A 22,838-nucleotide genomic window follows, 5' to 3' on the forward strand; every position below is an offset into this window, starting at 1 on the left:
GTCCTGTGATGAGGTAGCGAGAATCCTCACCATTTACGACCGCCTCTCGCATGCTATTTTCTCCACCGGCTTTCAGTTGGTTCAATGCTTTGTGTGGGAATATACGGGTCCAAGTGAGTCGGTAGGTGACACTCGCCACACTTTGCCAGCCGACCTGGATATACTCCTCACTTGACACGTGCACTCTGAGATCTGGGTCATTCCCTATCGCCTCGGTTCTTGCTCCATTACTTGGTGTCTGCGTGCTTGAAGCAGCTGGCACTGAGAAACCTGGAAGCTTTGGAACAATTTTCAATGGGGGCAATAGTTGAGATGGTGCAGTTGTTTTTTTATCCTTGTGCACATTGGCCTCTATGGAATGTTGTGTCGTACCTGCACTTGCTAAGACAGCTAAGGTCACTGCAGGGGTTGACTTTGGGCATGCTAAAAGCTCTGGGTTTAAGTCCTTAAGTGACATTCCCCTGACATTTTCAGGGCCCTGGCACATAAGGCCACGTGCATTTACAGGATTGCTACGTAACCAAAGCCTGAGCCACTGCATGGAACAATCACAGTACCATGGGTTGTTGCGTACAAGGAGTTGTGCCAATGTCTCCAAACCATCAAAGGCACCCAGCGGAAGGTGTCGTAAGTCATTATTAGACATGTCGAGTCGTCGCAACCTGCGTAAGCCAAAAAAAGCGGCAAGTTGAATGTGTGCAATTTGATTTTCTTGCAAAAAAAGTCTTTGCAGGTTTGCACCTGGCAAGCCCCTAGGTGGTGATAGCAGAGTATTACGTGTCAGCGACAACTCAGCCAATGATCCAAGACGAGAGAATGCATTGGCAGCAATGCTACTACTGCTCAACAAATTTCCATCAAGCACAAGGCGTCGCAGACTTGGGAGGTTTCGAAAGACTTCACCATCGACTTCATGAATTCGGTTATCATCGAGGCGAAGCTCCTCGACTCCCATTGGAAGTCCAGCAGGTACACGACTTAGGTGGTTTCGTGACAGGAAAAGGAGACGCAAACTACGGCAACCAAAGAAAGCACCGTCTTCTATTCCTGCTGTTGAGATAGAGTTGTCATCAAGATGGAGTTGTTCTAAGCGTGGTAGTCGAGCAAGTGCATTCCGTGCTACTGTGCCAATATTATTCTCTTGCAAGTGGAGCTCACGAGTGTTGTGTGGCAAGTTGTCAGGAAATCGCTCAATATTGTTGCCATACAAGTAGACTACTTCGATAGTTAGAAGGCCACGCAAGTCCCGTGGAAGCCCATCTGCAGTCAGCCAGTTGTTCTGCATAAAAAGCGTTGCAGCTCCAATTGGCAGCCCACTTGGAATGGCGGTGAGGCCACGATCATTGCAGTATATAAAGTGAACATCGCAGCGACATGCAGGTGGACAGCAGACACAGCGGCTGATGAAGCACAATAAGGTCGCCACAGCAGCTGCTGTGGCCCGGCTGGGCCCCAAGCCATGTTGATCAGCCATGGGGCCTTGGCCAATGTATATCTCAGGATGTGCTGCAGCACGAAAGCTATGGGATGAGGGTTTGGAACAAAAACCAAGCAAAAGGAGACCATCAGATATCACAGTAAAGATTTGCATCACAGAGAAGGAAAGAAAACCAGATATGGCCTCAAACATTCTCAATGAACATAGTAGAACTATCCTTGTGTTTCAAATTGATGTATATTGGTTTGGTAACTGAAAGTCTGTACACTAGGAAGGCAATGGCAAACCATCTAATGTATAGCAATGCTCAGGTAGCTGCTTTGGCAACAGTATACTCCCCAGGGGATGATCTTAGACTTGCTATAGGACAGATAACCCACGCTGATTATAAATTATCCTTAATGTCATCACAGTTCTGAACATCAAATTTAGAAAAGTAAATATGAGATAAGAAAAGTGAAAAAGTAGGACGATGGGGAAAAGTGAGGGATAGGAAAGAGAAAGAGAAAGAGAAAGAGAAAGAGAAAGAGAAAGAGAAAGAGAAAGAGAAAGAGAAAGAGAAAGAGAAAGAGAAAGAGAAAGAGAAAGAGAAAGAGAAAGAGAAAGAGAAAGAGAAAGAGAAAGAGAAAGAGAAAGAGAAAGAGAAAGAGAGAGAGAGAGAGAGAGAGAGAGAGAGAGAGAGAGAGAGAGAGAGAGAGAGAGAGAGAGAGAGAGAGAGAGAGAGAGAGAGAGAGAGAGAGAGAGAGAGAGAGAGAGAGAGAGAGAGAGAGAGAGAGCTTGGGACATGCATGGTGGTAACATACAAATTAGATGACAGGAAGGGGTTCACAAAAGCTTCACCATTATTAATTTCATAAGTGCTTGACCGCTGCTTAAATTTTTATTTATTTAATGAAACAAATAAATCAGTGGGATTTGGTGAAATCAGGAAAATCAATGATAAAATATGAAAAGTGGGAAATAGTTTTGAAAATTTTCCCACAATTTCTCATGAAATCAGATGATAATCCAAATATATTTAACGAGGAATCTTCCTACGGGTGTAGACTACAGAGATAGGAAATATGATGCATTATTTTTTTCAGGTGCTAATTCCTGTATCCAGTATCAGTGAAGCCCAAAATCCTGAAATCTGACAAATGATAGATTAATTATTAAAATAATCGAATGTACAAAAATAGTGGATGACAATATGATACAATAATTGAAAACAAAAGGGTTTGTAAAACATCTTACCCCATGCAGTGTTCAAGTATATAATTCAATTGAAATAAAATAATGATTTTTAAGGTTGTCAGAAAAATTCCAAAAGTTTGGCACCATTGAAGAAACTAAGCACGGCCTTATTTAACATGTCCAAGTACAGCAAAATGAAAGAGTTTTGAAAGTGGCAAGGAAGGCGATTTGTGTTCTCGTATTCAAGTTTATAATTCAATTTAAAATAAATAAATAAAGACTTTAAAGGTCATATAAAAAAACAAATCTGGAAGTTTACAGCTGTACAGTAGATGCCAGTGTTTCAGACACCACCTTATTTAACACATTAGTTCCTCGTGCCTGTTGTGTCTGTCCTTCATGACATCCTTAAAAACAGCAAGTTACTTGTTTGGAAATATTGTTTGACTGACAGGCAGGCAGATAGACAGAGTGAATTTTTTTTAAATCTCACTCCTCTCTGGGCATGTGCGATCGGGACAAATTGAGAGATAAAGTACTGTATTGCTAAACTTCAGGTTTGGTTTCCGATTCATGTTCAAAATATAACATTCAATTGAAATGAACTTGTTCAGTGATCATAAATTGACTTTTGTAGACGGATGTACAGACAGACAGACAGTGAACCAATTGCTTAACCCCGCTTTTCGATTTTGCATGCATGGGGTAAAAGCTATGTGGCTTACAAAGCAAGCAATTAATTGGAACAGCACTCGTTAGAACTGATTGGACCTCTGCCAGGCTACACGGTTTATGTTTTGTATTCCAGTGATAGGCCGGATCTGCATCCACACTTTCACCAAAATCTAATCGGCATGTTCTTGTCATCTACCCAACTCATCCACTAAGTATTGTCAAAACCCGTCCACAAAGTTTTGAGATATGCTATATACAATTTTTAGCCTTATCACTCAATGGTGAAAAATCACTTCAAAAATTAAAACATTCTCGTATCTGGATGTGGATTTGGATATTCACCAAAATCAAATCAATTCGTCCTTGTCACACAGCCAATCTGTCCACAAAGTTTCATCCGAATCCGTCTATGACCTTTTGAAATATTGTGCTATATATAATTTTTGGCCCCATCACTCAACGGTGAAGAATCATTTTATGAAAATTTATAAATCCTCGTATCCAGATCCGGATTCGTATCTTCACGAAAATCGAATCAATTCTTCCTTATTACAGATCGAACCTGCCAACCAGGTTTCGTCTGAATCTGTCCACAACTTTTGGAGATATCCTGGTCACAGACAAACAGGTAGATAGATAGGGGGTGAAAACATAACATCCATCAACCTTCAGTGGCATCAGTAATGAGTTGGTGTCTGTTTTTTTTTTCCAGTTGGAAATGAAAAATGGTGTGTGTGTGTTGGGGGGAGGGGAGTGGTGTATGTGTGTGTGTGTGTGTGTGTGTGTGTGTGTGTGTGCGTGTGTGTGTGTGTGTGTGTGTGTGTGTGTGTGTGTGTGTGTGTGTGTGTGTGTGTGTGTGTGTGTGTGTGTGTGTGTGTGTGTGTGTGTGGAAGGGGGTTATACTTTGTTACTTTTTATTTAAGTATTGATGCATCAGTGGTCCAACGAACACAGACACTATGCACTGGAGGTCTAAAGACCTCTGTGAATGACAAACAATGTTTGAATTCACAGTATTCTTTAAACAATTTAAGAATTTATGATCTCCCAAGGATCACCCAATAAATAAATAACCTGAATTTGGCCGTTTCTTGAATGTGGGGAAAACGTTTCTTTATAATAAAGGGTTTATTAAAATTGTTTCACAATGCACCTTACCCTAAAAGGGTAAGGGTGTATTGTGAAATAAGGATGGACAGGATGATAAATAAATGAACGGAACAGATCTGGCAGTCGACAGACAGATAGGGATGAAAGAGGAAGCACACACATTTATATGCAAGTAAAACTATGTCCAACTACGATGCTAAACTACCGGAGTCAAACTGGATACAAAGGGTGCAGGCGATAATTGTGCAAACACGAGAGCCAGTCTTGGTCCAGAATGACGAAGGTCATGCAGGTTGGTGTGACACAGTGCTGGAGGTGTAGCAGGAGAGGATGTTGCAACAGCGGGAAAATGGCATCCATGGCTCTCAGTGGTCCTTCCCTCCGGAGCGACAAAGTAGAGAGAGAGTCAAGATATCTTATGTCGATTGCCCTTTGGTCCCGTCATTGGCTGCCCACTGCCAGTGGGTGGTGTGGCCTTCTACGCCATCCCGCCCCTCATGGTGGAGCCCCCATAAAACGTTCTGCCCCTCTCGAGGGCTACACTACTAATTTTGCCCTCATGGCCTGCAGTCTTCTGGCCAAATGGCCCATGTTATTGTCCATTCCACCGAACCAGTGCCTTTGTGGTGCCGGAGTCCTCACCTGGCCTTGCTCGTAAAGAAGGTTTTACACAATACACCCTTACCATATTCTGTTCTATCGTTACAATCACTCCCCCGAGCCTGATTTTGGCTTCACGGTTAAGGTGGCTGGTTTAAGATCTTAGGGTCTTGAGTTTGAGCCCTTGTCCCACCGTTAAATAATACCAGGTGGGTTGACTCAGCCTGTCATATTTTCAAGGTTGGCAAAATGAGTAACAGCTTACTGGTAAGAGGGGCACAGCGGCACAGCCACACTCCCACCAATGATGCAACTCGCAGTTGCTGGCGACATACGAAATAGTAAAATAATCACTTCCCCGTCAGTGTGCATATTACATACAATTTAGCATATACGGATCCCAAGTGGAGGAGTAATTCTACCTTTCCTGAGTTAAAATGCTTCATACTATGATTAGCACATTCTGTCTATGGATCCCACCCCCCCCCCCCACCATTTCCATGTAACTGTAATTCTACTATAACTAGCAGGATAGCAGGCAGATTGTTCTATTTATTTTTGATATTATAGCATGAAACGCCAGCAATACACTGGATGCAGTGTAAAAGCACTCCCCCTCCCCACAGTGAGGGGGTCCCTTCCCCCATTCAAAATAATTGGCCTGTCATTCTTATGTTTGAGAAGCTTCCATAGGGCATGGAAGAGGTGCCCCCCTCATCTATGGGCAGAGGATGACTGCCATGGGAATTCTAATTAATATTTTGCAAAATGTCCCCCTTCCCCCTCACCCATCCCATCAATACCTTCTCTTTATGTCGCATGCCCCCCTCCCCTCCCCACCACCGCCATTACATTTCAGTTGCCCCCCCCCCACCAAAAAAAAAATTGTCATTACATTTCAAGGTCTGAGACGCTTCTGTATAGGTATTACATGCATTTATACTTCCAGCAGTTTCTGAGTTTATTTTATAAACACAGACACACAGACAAACCTCACTTTTAAAGAGTAGAGAAAGAGATAGAAAAGAAAGAGACAAAAAAAAATGGTCGTGGCTCGTGGCTGTTGAGCATCCGCTAATTAGTCCCTCTCGATGCTTCAGCTCTGGGGCGCAGACATCGAGTCGGTAACCTTAAGTGAAGCCCAAAGAGTTTGTATGCAATACTTTGGAGAATATGTTGAGGTACTTTCATCATATTTATTTTTAGGCCTGGTGCATCATGGGAATGAAATATCTCATATGTTGATATGAGGAAAGTCCTTCAGGTGTCCATATAACCTCATTTTTCAAAAAGGGCAAAATCTTTTCCTGAAACATTACAACACCAGCTCTTCATGCCACATTTTGCACAGGGAGTGAAGCAGAGAACCAAATGTGTTTAGTGACCAAGGCCATCTTTCAGGTCGTACGATATGGCCACTGCCTCGTCATTATTGAAAAGCTGAGACGAAGATGCTCCTCCAGTTGTGCTGGAAATGCGGTATCCACAGTGGTCATCAAATTGTGATCAAAAACAATATCATTCTCCACATTTTGAATCACCTTGGCATTGTCTCCGTCGCATGCAACCAGATGCATTTTCAATGTATGACAAAGGTGAGACGACTGTGGACCCAAATTAAATGTTTTATGTGTTCAGAAACGTCACAATTCATTGCTTTATCTGGGTGGAATGAAAGTTTTTGGTGACAACCCCATGAGGTTGCAGACCTTGCGCTTTGTTTTCGTTGTCCAATCAGAAAGAGTAATGGTTTGGAGAATGCTTTGTGGCAAAGCCGAGGTCTTTGGGTCTCTTTCTCTTTGAAGAGCTGTGTTACTTTCCATGAATATTTGAGCACCTTTGTAAAGCATGCATCATTCTTATGCCTCCATTACAGCAGCAAATGAAAGCTGTGCTTCCAAGATGGTAATGCCACCATCCAACATGGCCATCCATGGTTCATGCCATAATCCATGCTTCAACATTGCTTTTGAGAACATCACATAGATTTCCACGTGGCAACATAGCTCAGGAATAAGCGTGCTTACCTCCAAGCAATTTTTCCTGAGCTTGAGTCCATGAAAAATCGCATCATACTAAAATGTTCCATATTGAGCACGGCCAACCAGGGGAGCATGCATTGAAGCAATGTGGAGCATGCTATCCTTAGATGTTAAGCCAGCCACCCTGTCTGCAATGTCCATGTTGGAGAGTAGTGCTTTGGCCTTTTACGATGGCCAAAGTCCCTGTATAAGAATAGCTACCTTGTCACATTCAGACCCATCCTGGCTCTTTGCTGTTGTGGCGGCCACAATAATTTTGAATCTCCGAAAGATCAGTTCACATTAAACCAGACTTGGTATTCTCACTGCTGTCCCAGGAATTTAAGGTTAATGTGAATGATAAAAGGGCATTTTTAGCAATTTCTTAGGAGTGCAAGATTGGTGAGGATATATTACTTGGAAAATGGGAATATTTACAGTACATTTAAATCAAAAAAAATATTTTGGAGTCATCGGTCTTCTTTGGTGAAACGGTCATCAAGCGCTATTTGTGTTCTCTTCTTTAACGGCCAAAAATATTCCCACATTGTGGGGTTGGCCGGGGGAAGCTTGAGCCAATTCTTTCACAAATTGGCTGGCCAGGCCTGATGTTTGACTCGGTAATTGGGGCAGGAATTTGTAACTTGGCCATCATGCCAGCAATCGCTCGCCTACTCTTTGCGAAGGACACCGTGGGATCTTTAAATTTCACCAACTAATGCCGGCACAAACGCTCACTTAACATCCATCCAAGGGATGACGCACACACATTTATGAATCATCCTGCCTGTGAAACACCAGGATGACAGTTTATAACTGGATCAGGATTTAAACGCAGGCGAGACAGCTTAGAGGAGAGTGTGCGTACCCCTAGGCCCCTGACCTCATCCTTCCAGCCACTGTTGTATATTATTATTGTAATTAATTATTGTTATTATTATCAGGTCAGGAATGGGAGCATGCGCCAGAGCAGCGCGTCACTACGTCCTCTTTCTGCCGGTACTCCAGGGCCTCCGTATGGCCACCCCCCAGGCCGATGCCTGGCCCATCCCAATCTCCTCGAGATGCTGATCAACCTGCTGCAACCACGAGGCACGTGATCGGCCTATTGGCCTCCTCCACTCATGAGACTCCCTCGCTGAGAGAATCTGATGAGCAGGATCAGCATCAGGAAAACGAGTCACATGTCCATATAGCCGCAGCTAATGCTCACGGACTATGCAGGTAACAAATCTCATTTGAGTCTCTCTCAGCAACCGCTCATTGGACACAAAATCCGACCAGCGACAGCCAAGGATTCTCCGAATAGACCTGGTACCAAAGGAATTAAGTCTCCCTCTCAGATCCTTGGTCAGAGTCCAAGTCTCGCATCCATAGAGCAAGACTGGAAGCACCAAGGACCTGAAGACTTGGACTTTCGTCCTCCCGCACAGGTACCGGCAGTGCCACACCCCATTATCCAGTGAATCCATGACTCCCCAGGCTCGACCCAGATGTCTGTTGACCTCTGACTCACAGCCAGCAGAGACATGAATATCACTGCCGAGGTAAGTAAATCTCTCCACGACCTCAACATCTTCACTACAAACAGGCACAGACAGGTACCATTAGGGTACAAAGCCTTTCAGGCTGGGTAACATATTGTTTTCTTCTGTTTATACTCCTACATTATTATTACGAGCAGACTACCCACCCAACGGGCAATCTTGTTCCAAGCATGCAACAAATTCTTCTTACGCATACTTTTATTTGAGCAGTGTAAAGGCAACTGACAGCTTTGTATCGGGCTCCCTCGCCTGGGGCTCATGAAAGGAGCTTATTCAGCTTAGATCAGAGACATTGACGTGGGTCAAACTCGCCAAATGCCAGACCTCGTTGGACGGAGCAGACTGCGGCAGACTTCGGACCTCGCTGGGGAAGCAGGCAGCGGCAGACACGCAAAGAGGGCAAGCTTCAGCACTGAGCGAGAGCGCTGCGAGTCAGCACGGCTGAGCACGGAATCAGAAAGAGTGACTACTATGAGCCAGGAGCCTTCTCATTTCATCGACGCTCAGTTCGACTGCATCCAGCAGCAAAGGTTACATTTACAGATTCTCACACCATTCTGAGAGGGTCTTTCTCTTAAGCATTTTTTTCTCCCATCTATCTCTCATCTACTGTGGACACACAATAGCTATCGGCACGGGCAAGCCCTGACCAACCATTCTTTTCAGAGCGAACCTTACTGACTCACACCTCACATCTTCCTCTTACACCATGCTCCACCCCACACTACACGACACACGCACCTCTCACTCCCACACAAGACACCTTCAGTATTTCTCCCTCCTTCCCCCTTTCGAAGCGATTTGGATTGTGCAGGTCCGCCGGCCACGGCAGGTATTGAGAGGTCGCTAATCCTCAACTGCTTCTTATCTCTCTGAGCTATCTCTAATTTTCCCCGGGTTTGTGTGTGTGATGGCACCTGCCATAGCTTAAGTTAAGACTATATAAGCGTATTTGGGGTAATTCAGCACTGTATCTTCTTCTTTTGTGAATATTGTATGTCTTTTGCTGCACCCACAAATTCCTTGCTTTCCCCTGCTGTGCATTTGCAATAAATCTGTCACTGCACCACATAATTTTGCTCTCCTTTTTTAAATGGATGTGCCTGTTGGAAATGTGCTCAGCTTGTTTTAGTCTTTTCCTCCGTTGGTCTAGCATGGTCCATGCCTTGACTTAGCAGGGACGTTGTCCTCCAGGATCTGCTTAGTGGCTGGTGCGTGATTGGCGGATAAGCTCGGCTGCACCTGATGCGGTGAATAACTTCGAAGTGGGCTTCAAATGCATGATTCCCTGATAAGGCGATCACGTGTTCCTGGTTAAACGGTTGTCAGACGGAAGACACTGGGTCACGTGGTCAAGTTATTGGCGATCGCGGTCAATTAGCGACCAGCCGCAACACAAAGTTATTCGTGTGCGATGGCCTGCGATTCCCAGTGAGTCCGGAGAGGAACCAGGGACAGCCCCTCCCTCATAGTTCTCCTGCGAGCTTACATCTGCGACTATATGTATGTATGTATATATATATATATATATATATATATATGTATATATATATATATATATATATATATGTATATATATATATATATATATATATATATATATATATATATATATATATATATATATATATATATATATATATATATATATATATATACATATATATATATGTAGGGTGAATATACTGGTTCTGGCTCACTTTTCCCCATGTAAATGAATGGGGGATTTTCAGCGATTCATATTTTTTTTCCTTAAAAATAAACCCCCTTTTTATCCCAAGGTACATTTATTTGTCTCCCCTTTTAACCTGGGGACACTTTTTTCAAATAACCCATGCAATAAGATAAAGATTTGTTAAAGGTGATTCGAAAGAAATATCTGAAACGTCTAAGCCTCGGGACACTCTTTATCAAATAACCGATGCATATTGTTTAGCTCACTCATTGAACCTATAAACATTTGTTCATTCTCAAATTCCTTCAATAGTTTAATTTTCTTTGCACAATAATCCCCATCTAAAATATTGAAAAACAAAACATTTGAATCTTTATATTTTTTAAGATACCCCTTTTGTGCCATTACGAAATGATAAACTTCTCTTAATGATCTCATCTGGCCACCGCCCGAGTTGCAAATCATTTTTGTGCATAAACCACGCCATAAATAAAGTTTTGTTTCAAATGTTTTCAGTTCGTGCCATGAAAATGAGGAAGTGTTTTTTTTTGACACGGTCGTGCTGTGAAAATGAGGAAGTGTTTTTGGACAGTCATGCTGTGAAAACAGGAACTATTCTGTGAGACAAGGCCTTGTGTTTATATTTTATCTCAGAACACGAACAGGCTCTCACAGCTAAAACACGACGTCTTATCACGGCTTCTGATCTTTTTGCCATCTTGTACAAATGGTAAAAAAAACTGAGATATGGACTCACGCTCTTCCGATGAAGATAACAGCTCACGACAAAGTTGGTAAGTTTGTGTATGGTTTCCTCTTTGAACGATGAAGCAATTGATTATAAATTAAATCGTGATAATACGAAAATATATATTTTTTCCTGGCAGGTCCTTGGAAGAAGTGAAGTTTACATATCACGATGAGGTGCATCAAATGAATGCTCTGATTGAAGAGGTCAATGATTTTAGAAGAGAATTGAAAAACATTTATAATGACTGGTACGAAGCCTTATCACGGCCTCTGATCTCGAATGAATTAAACCAATGGTGAGACACGTGTGTGTGTGTGTGTGTGTGTGTGTGTGTGTGTGTGTGCGTGCGTGCGTGCGTGCGTGCGTGCGTGTGTGTGTGTGTGCGTGTGTTTGTGTGTGTGTCTCTTTCCCTGTCTGTTTGTCTCTCTCTATCTCTCCCTGTCTGTCTCTTTGTATCTCTCTGTGTCTGTCTTTCTACCTACCTCTCTCTGTCTGTCTCTCCATCTATACCCTTGACTCATTATTTTTATTTTTTTTCAGCTCGATCACACAACATAAGCTGTTGAAGCAATCTGGTACAACACATGATTTTCTGGAGGTAAATGCTTCTGAATTATTATTTAGTTATTTGTTTATTAATATCACTCTCTCTTTGGAATGTCGCCTTATGTTGGTTGCATCATTAGTTTGGACGTGGTTTTGTCAGTACACTGGAATTCATTTTATTGGCCTTGGAAGGATGACAGGCTGAGTCGGCCTCCTGGTGTGTTAATTCAGTGGTCAACGAGGCTTGAACTTAGAACCAACACCAGGCTTACTCATATTACCATGTAATTATCTTTATAAAACCTAATTATTATCCACTTTTTGTTTCAAAACAGAATATGGTGTCTGAGTTTCGACATCACAAGACATCTGAAGAAGATTGCTGGGAAAGATTATACATTCTCGCAAATGAATATTTAATATTTTCAATTTTGATTAATTATATTTGTTTTGTTTACAATTACTTGATTTTGAATTTCAAAAAGAGAATCAAGACATGAAGGAGAGGGGGGGGGGGGGGGGGGGCTCGGGGGTAGGTGCGCTCCCCCAACGACCCATCACCCCCTCATCCCACCCCTCCCCTCCCCATGTGTGTGTGTGGGGAAGGGTGGGGGTGGGATGAGGGAGGTGGTGGGTCAAAGGTGGAGGCGCACAGGGGGGATGAGGGGGTGGTGCTTGTGTGGGTGGGGTTTATGTGGGCGGGGCTTGTGTGGGCGGGGCTTGTGGGAGGGCGTTTATGTGGGTGGGGCTTGTGTGGGCGCGACTTAAGTGTGGTTTATGTGGGTGGGCTTCGGTGGGAGGGCGTTTATGTGGGTGGGGCTTGTGTGGGCGGGGCTTCAGTGGGGTTTATGTGGGTGGGCTTCGGTGGGGTTTGTGTGGGCAGGGTTTATGTGGGTGGAGTTTGTGTGGGAGGGGTTTATGTGGGCAGTGTTTATGTGGGCAGGGTTTATGTGGGCGGGGCTTCGGTGGGGCTTATGTGGGAGGGGTGAATGTGGATGAGGCTTATGTGGATGAGGTTTGTGTGGATAAATGGATGGGTGGATGGGTGGATGAGTGGAGCTTGTGTGGATGGGTGGATAATTTTTAATTAAATAAACATGTTGTGTGTGTGGGGAACTAATTAACTAATCACTAATTATGTGAATATGATGAATATGGGTGGAGCTTGTGTGGGGTTTGTGTGTGTGGAGCTTGTGTGGAGCTTGTGGGGGGTTTGTGTGTGGTGGGGTTTGTGTGGGGTTTGTGTGGGGTGGGGTTTGTGTGGAGCTTGTGTGGGGTGGGGTTTATGTGGGTGGGTTTTGTGTGGGCGGAGTCAAAAAGGGGCGGAGTCAAAAAATTTCAATTTATCCTTGTCTTTTGTAATTCCTGTGAATAAAATGAACCTAAAATCTCTTCCCCTTCCAAATCATATATCTTATAAGTCCAAGGAACCGTATCTATTACATCAACAATTTTAAAAAGTTCGTTCGTCCATCGTTTAACATAACCCTTTTCAAAATGAGATTTCCACCTATATATTCTTACGATATCACCAACTTTGAACTTAGGTTTTCTGACATTAATCTCTTTTTCATATTTTAATTTTGTAAATGTTTCTGATGGTTTCATATTTGTTGACATGTGAACCGTGTCATTATACTTATCCACAATATCCTGAATAAAAGATGACCATTGTTGTGAACCGAGTTGTGTGAATTTTTTATATAATCTCTCTTTTAAGGTACGATTAAAACGTTCAACAACAACTGCCTTCCCTTCATTAAAGGTACTGTATAATGTAATACTGTTATTTTAAAGAAAATTCATAAATGTCTTGTTATAAAACTCTCTACCCTCATCAGTCCACAATTTTTTAGGTTTTCTCTTACTTTTATTAAATATCTGTTGAAAGGCTAACATAAGAGTATTACCTGTTTTGTTTTTTTAATGGTACAACCCATGCGTATCTACTCCTCAAATCAATAACGGTTAAAGCATACTTGTACCCCTTATCATTATTGAGTTCAATCAAATCAGCAGACCAGATCTAATCTACTTCCTTGGAATAAACTTTCCTTCTCTGAAACTTTGTGAATATTGTAATTCATCAGGTTTATGTAATTCATCAGCTAATTGCTCTTCAGTCTTAATGACATCATTAGAGCCTATAAGTTTTTTGAATTTCCAAGTCCAAGCTTGAATTTAGCACTGATCATCTTCTTCACAATGAACCAATCAACTTTTTCTCTCAAGGTTGGATTTTGTATCAGAGACAAATTATACAACATTTCTCTATCGGCTTCATGCTTTTCTTCCAACGTTGTGGTATTCCCATAATCAATATCGTGTCTCATGCACACTTCATCAACTCTATTGATTGGTTTACTCCATGATTTAGGATTGTCTGCCTCATCTAATCTTTTATCCAAGTTTGTGCCTGGACCACAGAAAGAATACCCTGGAAGATGTAATTTCCCTGGTATTCCAGTAGTTGTACATTTACTTCCTGATAAAAACTTTTGTATATCTCCTCCTCGTTTGTGTTTGGAGATAAATTGATTTTTTTTTTTTGAACCACACACCGAACATATACCTTTTTGTATAACCCTGTTATTTTTACTTTTAATACATGAAATATTTTTAGTATTAGTTTTCTTTTTACATTTGAGACAATAACTCATTTATTTATGTGAAAAATTCCTGCAGAGTGCAAAAACCTTTTTAGTTTCCAACATGCACATTTGAATCTTAATTTTTAAAACATAAAGAATCCTTAGAAATACCTTCACTCTCTCCTCCATTTATTTAAGAAAAAAAAAAAATGAAAAACTTGAATTAAAATGAATATCTTGTCGATGTCAATAGTCTTGCAGAAAATATTTCAAATAGACTTGTCAATTCTTTGTTTTCCTCCTCGGTGGGTTGAGTTATTTTCTGTAATACCACCAATCTTTTTTTAATCTCACTGGTTTCCATATTTTGATATTTATTTTGTCTCGCTCTTTCCTCCCTCTCCTTCTCTCTCTCCTCCCTCTCCTTCTCTCTCTTCTCCCTCTCCTCCTTCTCTCTCTTCTCCTTTTCCTCCTTCTCTTTCTTCTCCCTCTCCTCCTTCTCTTTCTTCTCCCTCTCCTCCTTCTCTTTCTTCTCCCTCTCCTCCTTCTCTTTCTTCTCCCTCTCCTCCTTCTCTCTCTTCTCCTTTTCCTCCTCTTCCCTCTCTTCTTCAACTCCTTCCTCATCCCTTATTATCCTTGAATCGCTTACACCCCATCGAATATCATACATATATTCATCAGGATTTCTTGTTATCCCTGTATCTAAAATAATTTTTTTTACAACAGGAAACCAATAAAATTTATTTTGAATTTCTAAAAGAGCCTTACCTTTTCTTAACTTTATAATTTTTTCATTATTTAACATTCTAATTGAATCTAAAGTTGTCAGTTTATCAACATCAGCATAATGCCAATCTTTTATTGAAAATACCTCATTCTTATGTTGTAGAACATATTTATTAAAATAGCGAATACCCTTTTCTTGAAGGTATGCTTGGACACAGAAATGATAATTTTCTTGAAGCCTTCTTGCTGTCATTTATGTATTAGAAATATATGTTAGAATAATATTATGGCATGAAACACCTCCCCATCTTCCCAGAGTTAAATCATTTTGTATTTCCTTACTTATTATATATAATCCTGTTTTTTCTGTTTTCATGATATAAACAAGGGCAAAACCATTATTATATTTACCCTTATTAAATTCTTTTATTTGCTGTTTACTAATCGTGGCCCCACAAAACTCATTCTCAATACCAAGTGGATAATATTCTTCCTTACGAGACTGATTAAATTGTTCCAGGTCTTCGAGGTTAATTTTAAATGAACAATTATACCCTAAATCATTCATATCATACCCCCATTGTTCTATTCTCATACAAACGATACGCCCTTCTTTATAAAAATTTATTTTAATTCGAACTGTGAATTCTGTATGACCTAGAGATAATATCAACACTTCTGTATCTTTGGAAGACACGGCCGTTTTATTTAAAGATATATATTGTGATAAATCGCTTAATCTCACCAAGTCATTCGCGTCAGTCGGGCTTGAATAATTTTTTAATTTATAAGCATTTTTCATGTTAATATTTTTGGTTATATTATATTTATGTCGTTCAGCCTGTGCCTTTGTGTAATAATTTGATAAATCAATATCCAGTTCTTGAGATACACGAAAGATAGAACCATCTTTACCAACAAAAGTCATTTATATTAGATTAAAAATAATATCATAAAATTTTTTATTTTTGTTGAGTTGAAATAACACATATACACATAATTGACCACAACACTTGGAATTTAATTCTTGGACTTGAAATGTTTGATAAACACCATTCTGTAAGAATTTTATGACTTCAACAGGTGGTGGAAGACCAAAACTATCAAAATAATATTTGTCTTGACTATTAAAAATACAAACCCAATGAGAACCGTTCCCATTATTATCTTCTAAGTTCATAATAATATTCTTTGTATGTTTCGGCACATTTGTTAATTCATCTCTCATACAAATAACCACATGATGAATTTTTAATTTCTTACAATATTTGACAAGTTGTAAATTTGATGTTGTATTCTTACCAAATTCTTTAAACCACTCATCAATGCTCATTTATTTATTAGAAAGATATAATCCATGACCTCTTTTCGTTAATTTTACACCTGCTTGTGCAATAGAAGAAAGCATATCTCCAACTAACAATCTCGCTTTATCAGGCAGACCTTCAAGTTTTTCAGCAAAATCTACAATTACACCACTTCCACTAATTTGTTTCTCCAACTCTCTGTTATGTCTTTCCAATTCTTTTTGAGCCTGGAGTTGAGCCTTCCTTTCGTTAGCAGTTTTCACCGCTGTTGAAATACCACCCGTCAATGCTCCAACCGCACTTAAACCAGCAAATAAAGGAATTAGAAATGGGAGAAATCCTCCACTCGTCTCTCTTATTGAATATTTTTTCAACATTGGTTTTGTCATTTTAATTTTAAGTGAGCCAGTGTCATTCAAGATTTTAACCTGTTCTCTTGTGAGCAAAACATCAATTCTTACTGCTCCTTTTCTCTGAATTGTATTAACGTTAATCGTACAAGGCTTTTGATTTTGTACACAAGATGATAGTTTATGAAGATTGATTTGATTAACATATACCCCAGTTGGTACTTTGCCACTCATTTATTTAACAAAAAATTATGTGAGACTAATCATCACACCATTATCTGTATTAATCTGTAATTCTGTTTCTTCCAAAAGCAAACAATATGTATCAACTTCTTCACTCTCTCCTCTTTCAATGTATAGGGAAGTATCCACTCGATTAGACTTTATAGTTTCCTTTTGAGCGCTCAGGTCAAACGCATAGATTGTATTCAAACTTTTAAATGCTGTCATATCCAAAATAGGTTCTTTATTTCCATTACTTTCACACACCTTTTGGTAAGACTTGTATGCTTCAGCAAAATCATTTTTTTCTCAATTAATTTCCAATCTATCTCGTGGATAAAATGTTCCATCTAGAGAAACGCGAAGTTGTTTCACCTTAGCATTGTCACTCAATGCATTATTCTTATCAGTCGCAGTATCACCATCTGGCTTTTTAAAAATGATCCACAGATATCGTTGCTTTCCTTCCAGAATACCCAAATTCCACGTGTAAGTAGTTTGGTTGAGTTTAACGTGTTGACATCTTCTTTTGAGGTATGATACACTGAGTGGTTTCTTTGAGTTAAGTCTTCTATTCAACATCTCTTCTGTTTTAAGATTAGGAGTATATTCACTGATATACCAACTCATTTCCTCAATTACAAATTTATTCTGATCACCAAAAGCACTACCAACACCAAAAAGCAATCGATTTTCATTATCATTCCTTTGTAGTTGAAATCTAATTTTAAGACCATACAGAACTTTATCATGATCACAAAATCCAAATATACCTTTAAGAGGAACTGCCACAGTAAAACTATTTTCTGCTTTTGTATCATCATTATACGCTCCCTTCCTTTGAGTATATCCAGGGTCTGTGTTTGTTCCCGTTGACATATCAGGAATAAAACCTTCGACAGACCCCTTTCCCATTCTATCACTGAATGTATAGAGTGTAAATTTCATCATTTCAGATACAGCAGAGACATAATCAACCGCTTCAACTTCTTGTGTTCCAATATACAAACGCACACTATCAAACATTTTCCAGAAGAAATCATTTACAAGTGTAGCGTTTGTGTTAGTCGCAGCCTTAGTGAATTTAAATTTACACAACAAGAAACTTTCGGATAGATTCAAATAGGTTTGTTGATTATTTATTTCAAAACTTTTTGTACCATTCGTATTCCAGCCTGTTCCAGTTATTGCATTTACCTTGAAGTAATCTTCTTTTTTAGTGGAGTTTGAGATAATAATAGTATCATCCAAATCATAGATACTATCAATTGCTTCCATACTTGTATATATTTAGGAAAAAAGATGTTAAAACTTTTGAAACCCTGATCCAAGTATTCGAATTATTTTCTGTCGTTCTTGGGGGGACAACTGAGTTTTGCCTTTCTTAATTTCTTTTATTGCTTGTAATTTATGAGATTCCTTCTGGGCATCTTTTATGCTCTTTACAACACCTGCTACATTTCCCACAGCAGAAGCAGTTGAACCAATTAGATCTTTATGTTGAAGAATAGTTGAACCAATACCCATTAGAGTATCAATTATCCCATCTCCTCTAAATTGATGTCCAACACCCCTTTGTCTCTTAGGTTTATAGTATCCTCTACCAAGATACATACCTTCACCCTTGTAGTATGGGGAAAGGAACATCCCATCCCCTGTAATTATTTTATATTTTCCCAACTCGTGTTTCCTCACAATAACCATCGTATTTATTTATTGGAAAACTTCACGTAGGTGAATTCTGATGGATATAACTTCCCCATTAAAAGAAATCATACGATTATCTTGGTCGGTTATCCTAAAATTTACTCTGTGTATGGTTTTTCCTGATACAGGGAGATAAACCAAATTTTTGGGTTCCATATTGAATTTCTAACCAATTGGGGTTGAGTATGCGCTGAATGAAAATATTGCATTTGTTTTTTTTCCATCATTATAAGCACCATCAATCAAATCACAGTGAATTAACACCGAATTTATTCCTGAGGATATTTGAATGACATTATCACTGTAAAACGTCCCATTAGTTTCAATCTTTTTTGAGGAGAAACCCAATAACTCTCTAAATGAATTATCAATTGGTCTCCAGACTCCAGAATGACAGACTGGTCTCCTATCACTACTTTCTCAAACATCAACTCATCCTGGGAATTCTTTCAAAGAAACTTGCTCTCCCTCATGCACAGATTTATCCCCTCTCGTGTTCAGTTGTCTTACCCTTCCTCCCGCCCTTGGTTTACTGAAGCTTGTGGCGAGGCAGTTGTCCTGAAACAACTTGCCTTTGCCTCATGGAAAGCAAACCCAACTGAGGGCAATCTCAGTTCTTTCCACAAAGCTCGGAACAAGTGTGTATCTACCCTCAGGAGAGCCAGAAAACAACATCTTTCTCATCTCAAGTCTGAACTCTCAAACCTCTCTCCCTCCTCAAAATCCTGGTGGCGTTTAATCAAATCTGTTTCTGGTGTATGTTCCCCCTCCATCCCCTCCCTTACCTCAAATGGCCGCACTGCTGATTCCACACGTGATAAAGCTGAATGTCTAAACTCGGTGTTTGCAGCTAAATCTTGTGTCCTAAACCCATCACTATCTCTACCCACTTTACCCAGTCGCACCCAACTGTCCCTGGACTCTGTATCCTTTTCTCCTGACAAGGTGGAGAGCTTGCTTTCAAACCTCGAGTCAGATTCTGCAACCGGTCCAGGCGGCATCAGCCCACGTGTCCTCAAAGCCTGCTCTTCTGCTCTTGCTCACCCACTCTCTGTTCTATTCACCCTCTCATTTGCCCAAGGTCATCTGCCATCTGCTTGGAAATCTGCTAACATCACTGCCCTGCATAAAAAAGGTGCAAAAACAGATCCCTGTAACTACAGACCAATCAGCCTTCTCCCAATCATCAGCAAGGTGATGGAATCCATCATCGCCTCAGATATGAAATCCTTCCTCTTCTCCAATGGCTTGATTTCCAATCATCAATTTGGTTTCAGACCAGGTCACTCTACCCTGGATATGCTGCTTCTGCTCTCCCATCAATGGATGGAGGTCCTCAATGCCAGACAGGAAATCCGAGCCGTATCCCTGGACATATCACGTGCTTTTGACAGTCTGGCACCCTGCCCTACTCACCAAACTCTCTTCCCATGGTATTCAAGGCCATCTCCACTCATGGCTCGCAGACTTCCTCTCCTGTCGCAGTCAACGTGTGGCCCTAAATGGAGTTCTTTCATCCCCTCTTCCTGTGCAGGCTGGAGTTCCTCAAGGTAGCGTTCTGGGCCCTGTTCTTTTCTGGTTTTCATCAATGATCTCTCGGACTCTCTGGAAAATCCTCTATTTCTCTTTGCCGACGACTCCACCCTCTGCCGTACCATCTGTCATCCCTCAGACCGGCAAGCAGCAGCTTCTTCACTCACTGCAGATCTGGATAAAATCACAAACTGGTCCAACACATGGAACATGTCTTTCAATCCAGACAAATCTCACACTCTCACTATGTCTCTTCGAAAGGACCGTTTACAAAACCCCCGCATCCACTTTCTCAACAATCCTCTGGAAGAAGTCTTTTCTTTCAAGCTTCTAGGTCTCACTATCTGCCATGACCTTTCCTGGGAAAGTCACATTTCCAACCTCGCCTCAAAAGCCAGTCGCCGACTGGGAATCCTCCATCGTGCTAAGTCCTTCCTCGGCCCTCTTGAGCTCCTGACCACTTACAAAGCTTTTGTCCGAAGCCTGATGGAGTACTGCTCTCCCCTCTGGGCTGGTGCTCCTGCCTCCCACCTTTCTCGGCTTCACGCTGTCGAAACCAGGGCATTTAAGATCATCCGCATCTCCCGCAATGAAGCTGAGTCCTTGGGCCTCTCACTCAATCACCGCAGGTTGGTCGGTGGTCTTTCTGTCTTCTACCGACTCCTCTCCAGCCTTGCCCCCCCTGCTCTCTCTGCGATTTGTCCCCACCACATTTCCACAGGGCGCTCAAGGTCCGCCAACAACCCCCTTCTGGTAAAACTACCAAAATCACGAATCACTGCTCATCTTCACTCTTTCATTCCTCTTTTTTCCCGCCTTTGGAATAAACTTCCTCACTCTATTCTTTCCCATTCTTCCCTCCAGGCTTTCAAAACAGCTGTTCACCACCACCTCTTATCTTCCCCCATCCAAATCCTCGATCTTTTCTACCCCCGATAATCCACCCAAGCCCACTTCCTTCATTTCTCCTGCTTTCCTTCCTGAAAGTCCCTGAAATGTCCATCTTCTCTTCGCCATGTTCCCCGTCCCATCCCCATCCCTCTCCCTTCCACAGTTCACCTAATGTGTCTGTTCCCCACTGTTTTGTCCCTTCCACTCCCGCCCCTCTTGTCTCATGCCTCCTTGCTGTGAGTTGTGTGTTAGCTCTAATACGAGCCTCGACCAAGGTATACAAAAAAAAAAATAAAAAAATTGTGAAATCAACCTTGTAGTTATTTTTAACTTTAATCGTTGATTTTGAAGTATGTTTTTGAATGTCTATAACAATATTTTTTGGTTCATCACCCTGTTCTTTCATAAGACGAGCAATTTCGGAAGATATTTGAGAAATCTCATATGCTCCGGGTGAGACTGTTATCGTTTTGTATCCACTTCCGGGATTATAACTAAACTTGTCATTTTTATCAGTCATATTAAATAAGGTATTATAAGTTTCCATGGACAATAAAGATGCCTCATATTCTTTTGTTGGGTCAAGTTGTAGTGGATATGGGAATGAAGATGTGTGGTCGCTTGTTCTGAAATTAAAACTCAGGATTGTACTTCTCATCTTATTTAATATGAGATAAAATGTCTTTATATTGAGATTTATTAATTATTTTCATGTTCATCAACTGGTCTAAAATGGCTGATGCTTCATTAAAACAATTGTTATTTCCAGCCTTCTTACTACCTAACAACAATAACAGTCTATTAACTAATTGCGATGGGTCATTTGGAAGAAAACTAATACCTGAACCAAGGATACTTAAAGCCTGAATAATGTGTTTCTCCTTCTCATTTTTCCTACTTTTACTAGAAATACTAACCCTATAATTTAGAGTGTTCAGCAGATCAATATATACTATATCATCATTATTTTTCATATCCAATGGTTTATCAATATACTTTGATTCATCCCTCACAGTTGAACCTTGTCTTCCATCTTTTGTGAGAAGAAACATTAATCTCGGAGTTAGTTTAACAGGGGTTGAGCAGAACCCAAGAACCTTAATTCATCATTAAATATCAATACCTTTTCTTGAACAAGATGAAATATTGCTGGTTGTTCTGTTGGAATGAGTCCTGCTTTGGTTTTTGAATCCGCTGAATATTCATTGTTTTGAAGAGCATTCACAATATAATCAGGGGGTCGATTAATCTCTTCCAGTTGTTGAAATAAACCTTCATCATCATATTCTAATTCTCCTAAATGCTCTAATTCTTCCTCCGTCATTTGATCAAAATCTTTTAACATTTGAAGTTTTTTAGGAGTATATTCTACTGTGGGAACTGTGGAAACATCTTTCCTTTTTTCTTGGGAAGTTTTTAAAAGTGGTTTAAAAAATTTCTCTTGTTTTCTTTCAAATGCTTCTTCGCCCGTTAGTTTCTGTCTGCGTTTCTTCTTTATGTCTTCCTGCTGTTTTACAACTTTTGAAACCAACTCTTGATGTTCCTTAAATCTTCTTGCTCTTTCTTTTGCATCCATTTATTTATTGTAAAATATCATTTAATGAATTGTAAAGATCAACAGGGAAATTTTCCTTTTCTTCATCATTCAAGTAGATGTGTTCAAATAAATCCTTTTCTTTAAATATTTCATCAAATTCTTTATTAACATTAATGCGAGTTGTAATTTCTTCTTCACTAATACTTGCATCTCTGCTTTTCATACGTTTGCGTTGAGTTTCTTCATCAACATCAAAACCGAATGATAAAATCTTCACTCCGCTCAGATGTTTAATAATTTGTCTCGTTCCTTCTGGATTAGTTTCTAATATCCCAAGACCACCAGATTTTAGTTTCCTTAACTCACTCTTACAATGTGAATATTTTGTTGTACCAAGAGAAACCTCCTCAAATATTTGACCTTCATTCCTCAATC

The 22,838-nt window shown here is 40.4% G+C and overlaps 1 protein-coding gene and 1 long non-coding RNA gene across 5 annotated transcripts in view; one reads left to right on the forward strand and one right to left on the reverse strand.

Annotated features, from left to right (window-relative positions):
- Positions 1-22,838, reverse strand: part of LOC147019616 (leucine-rich repeat transmembrane protein FLRT3-like) — a 269,981-nt gene that overhangs the window by 1,639 nt on the left and 245,504 nt on the right. For all 4 annotated transcript variants that reach the window (XM_085894169.1, XM_085894170.1, XM_085894172.1 and 1 more), the window contains one exon: positions 1-1,520. This exon is cut by the window's left edge and continues 1,639 nt beyond it. In XM_085894169.1, coding sequence (XP_085750295.1) covers positions 1-1,520 — 1,520 coding nt within the window. The remainder of the gene's footprint in view (positions 1,521-22,838) is intronic.
- On the forward strand, positions 11,131-12,040 carry LOC147019617 (uncharacterized). Its single transcript, XR_015062031.1, has 3 exons — positions 11,131-11,288; positions 11,534-11,591; positions 11,875-12,040. It is a non-coding gene; the product is annotated as an uncharacterized LOC147019617 (long non-coding RNA).

Source organism: Eptatretus burgeri, chromosome 9 (genome assembly GCF_056783735.1).
Source record: "Eptatretus burgeri isolate ZD-2024b chromosome 9, Ebu_testis_v1, whole genome shotgun sequence".
Taxonomy (NCBI): domain Eukaryota; kingdom Metazoa; phylum Chordata; class Myxini; order Myxiniformes; family Myxinidae; genus Eptatretus; species Eptatretus burgeri.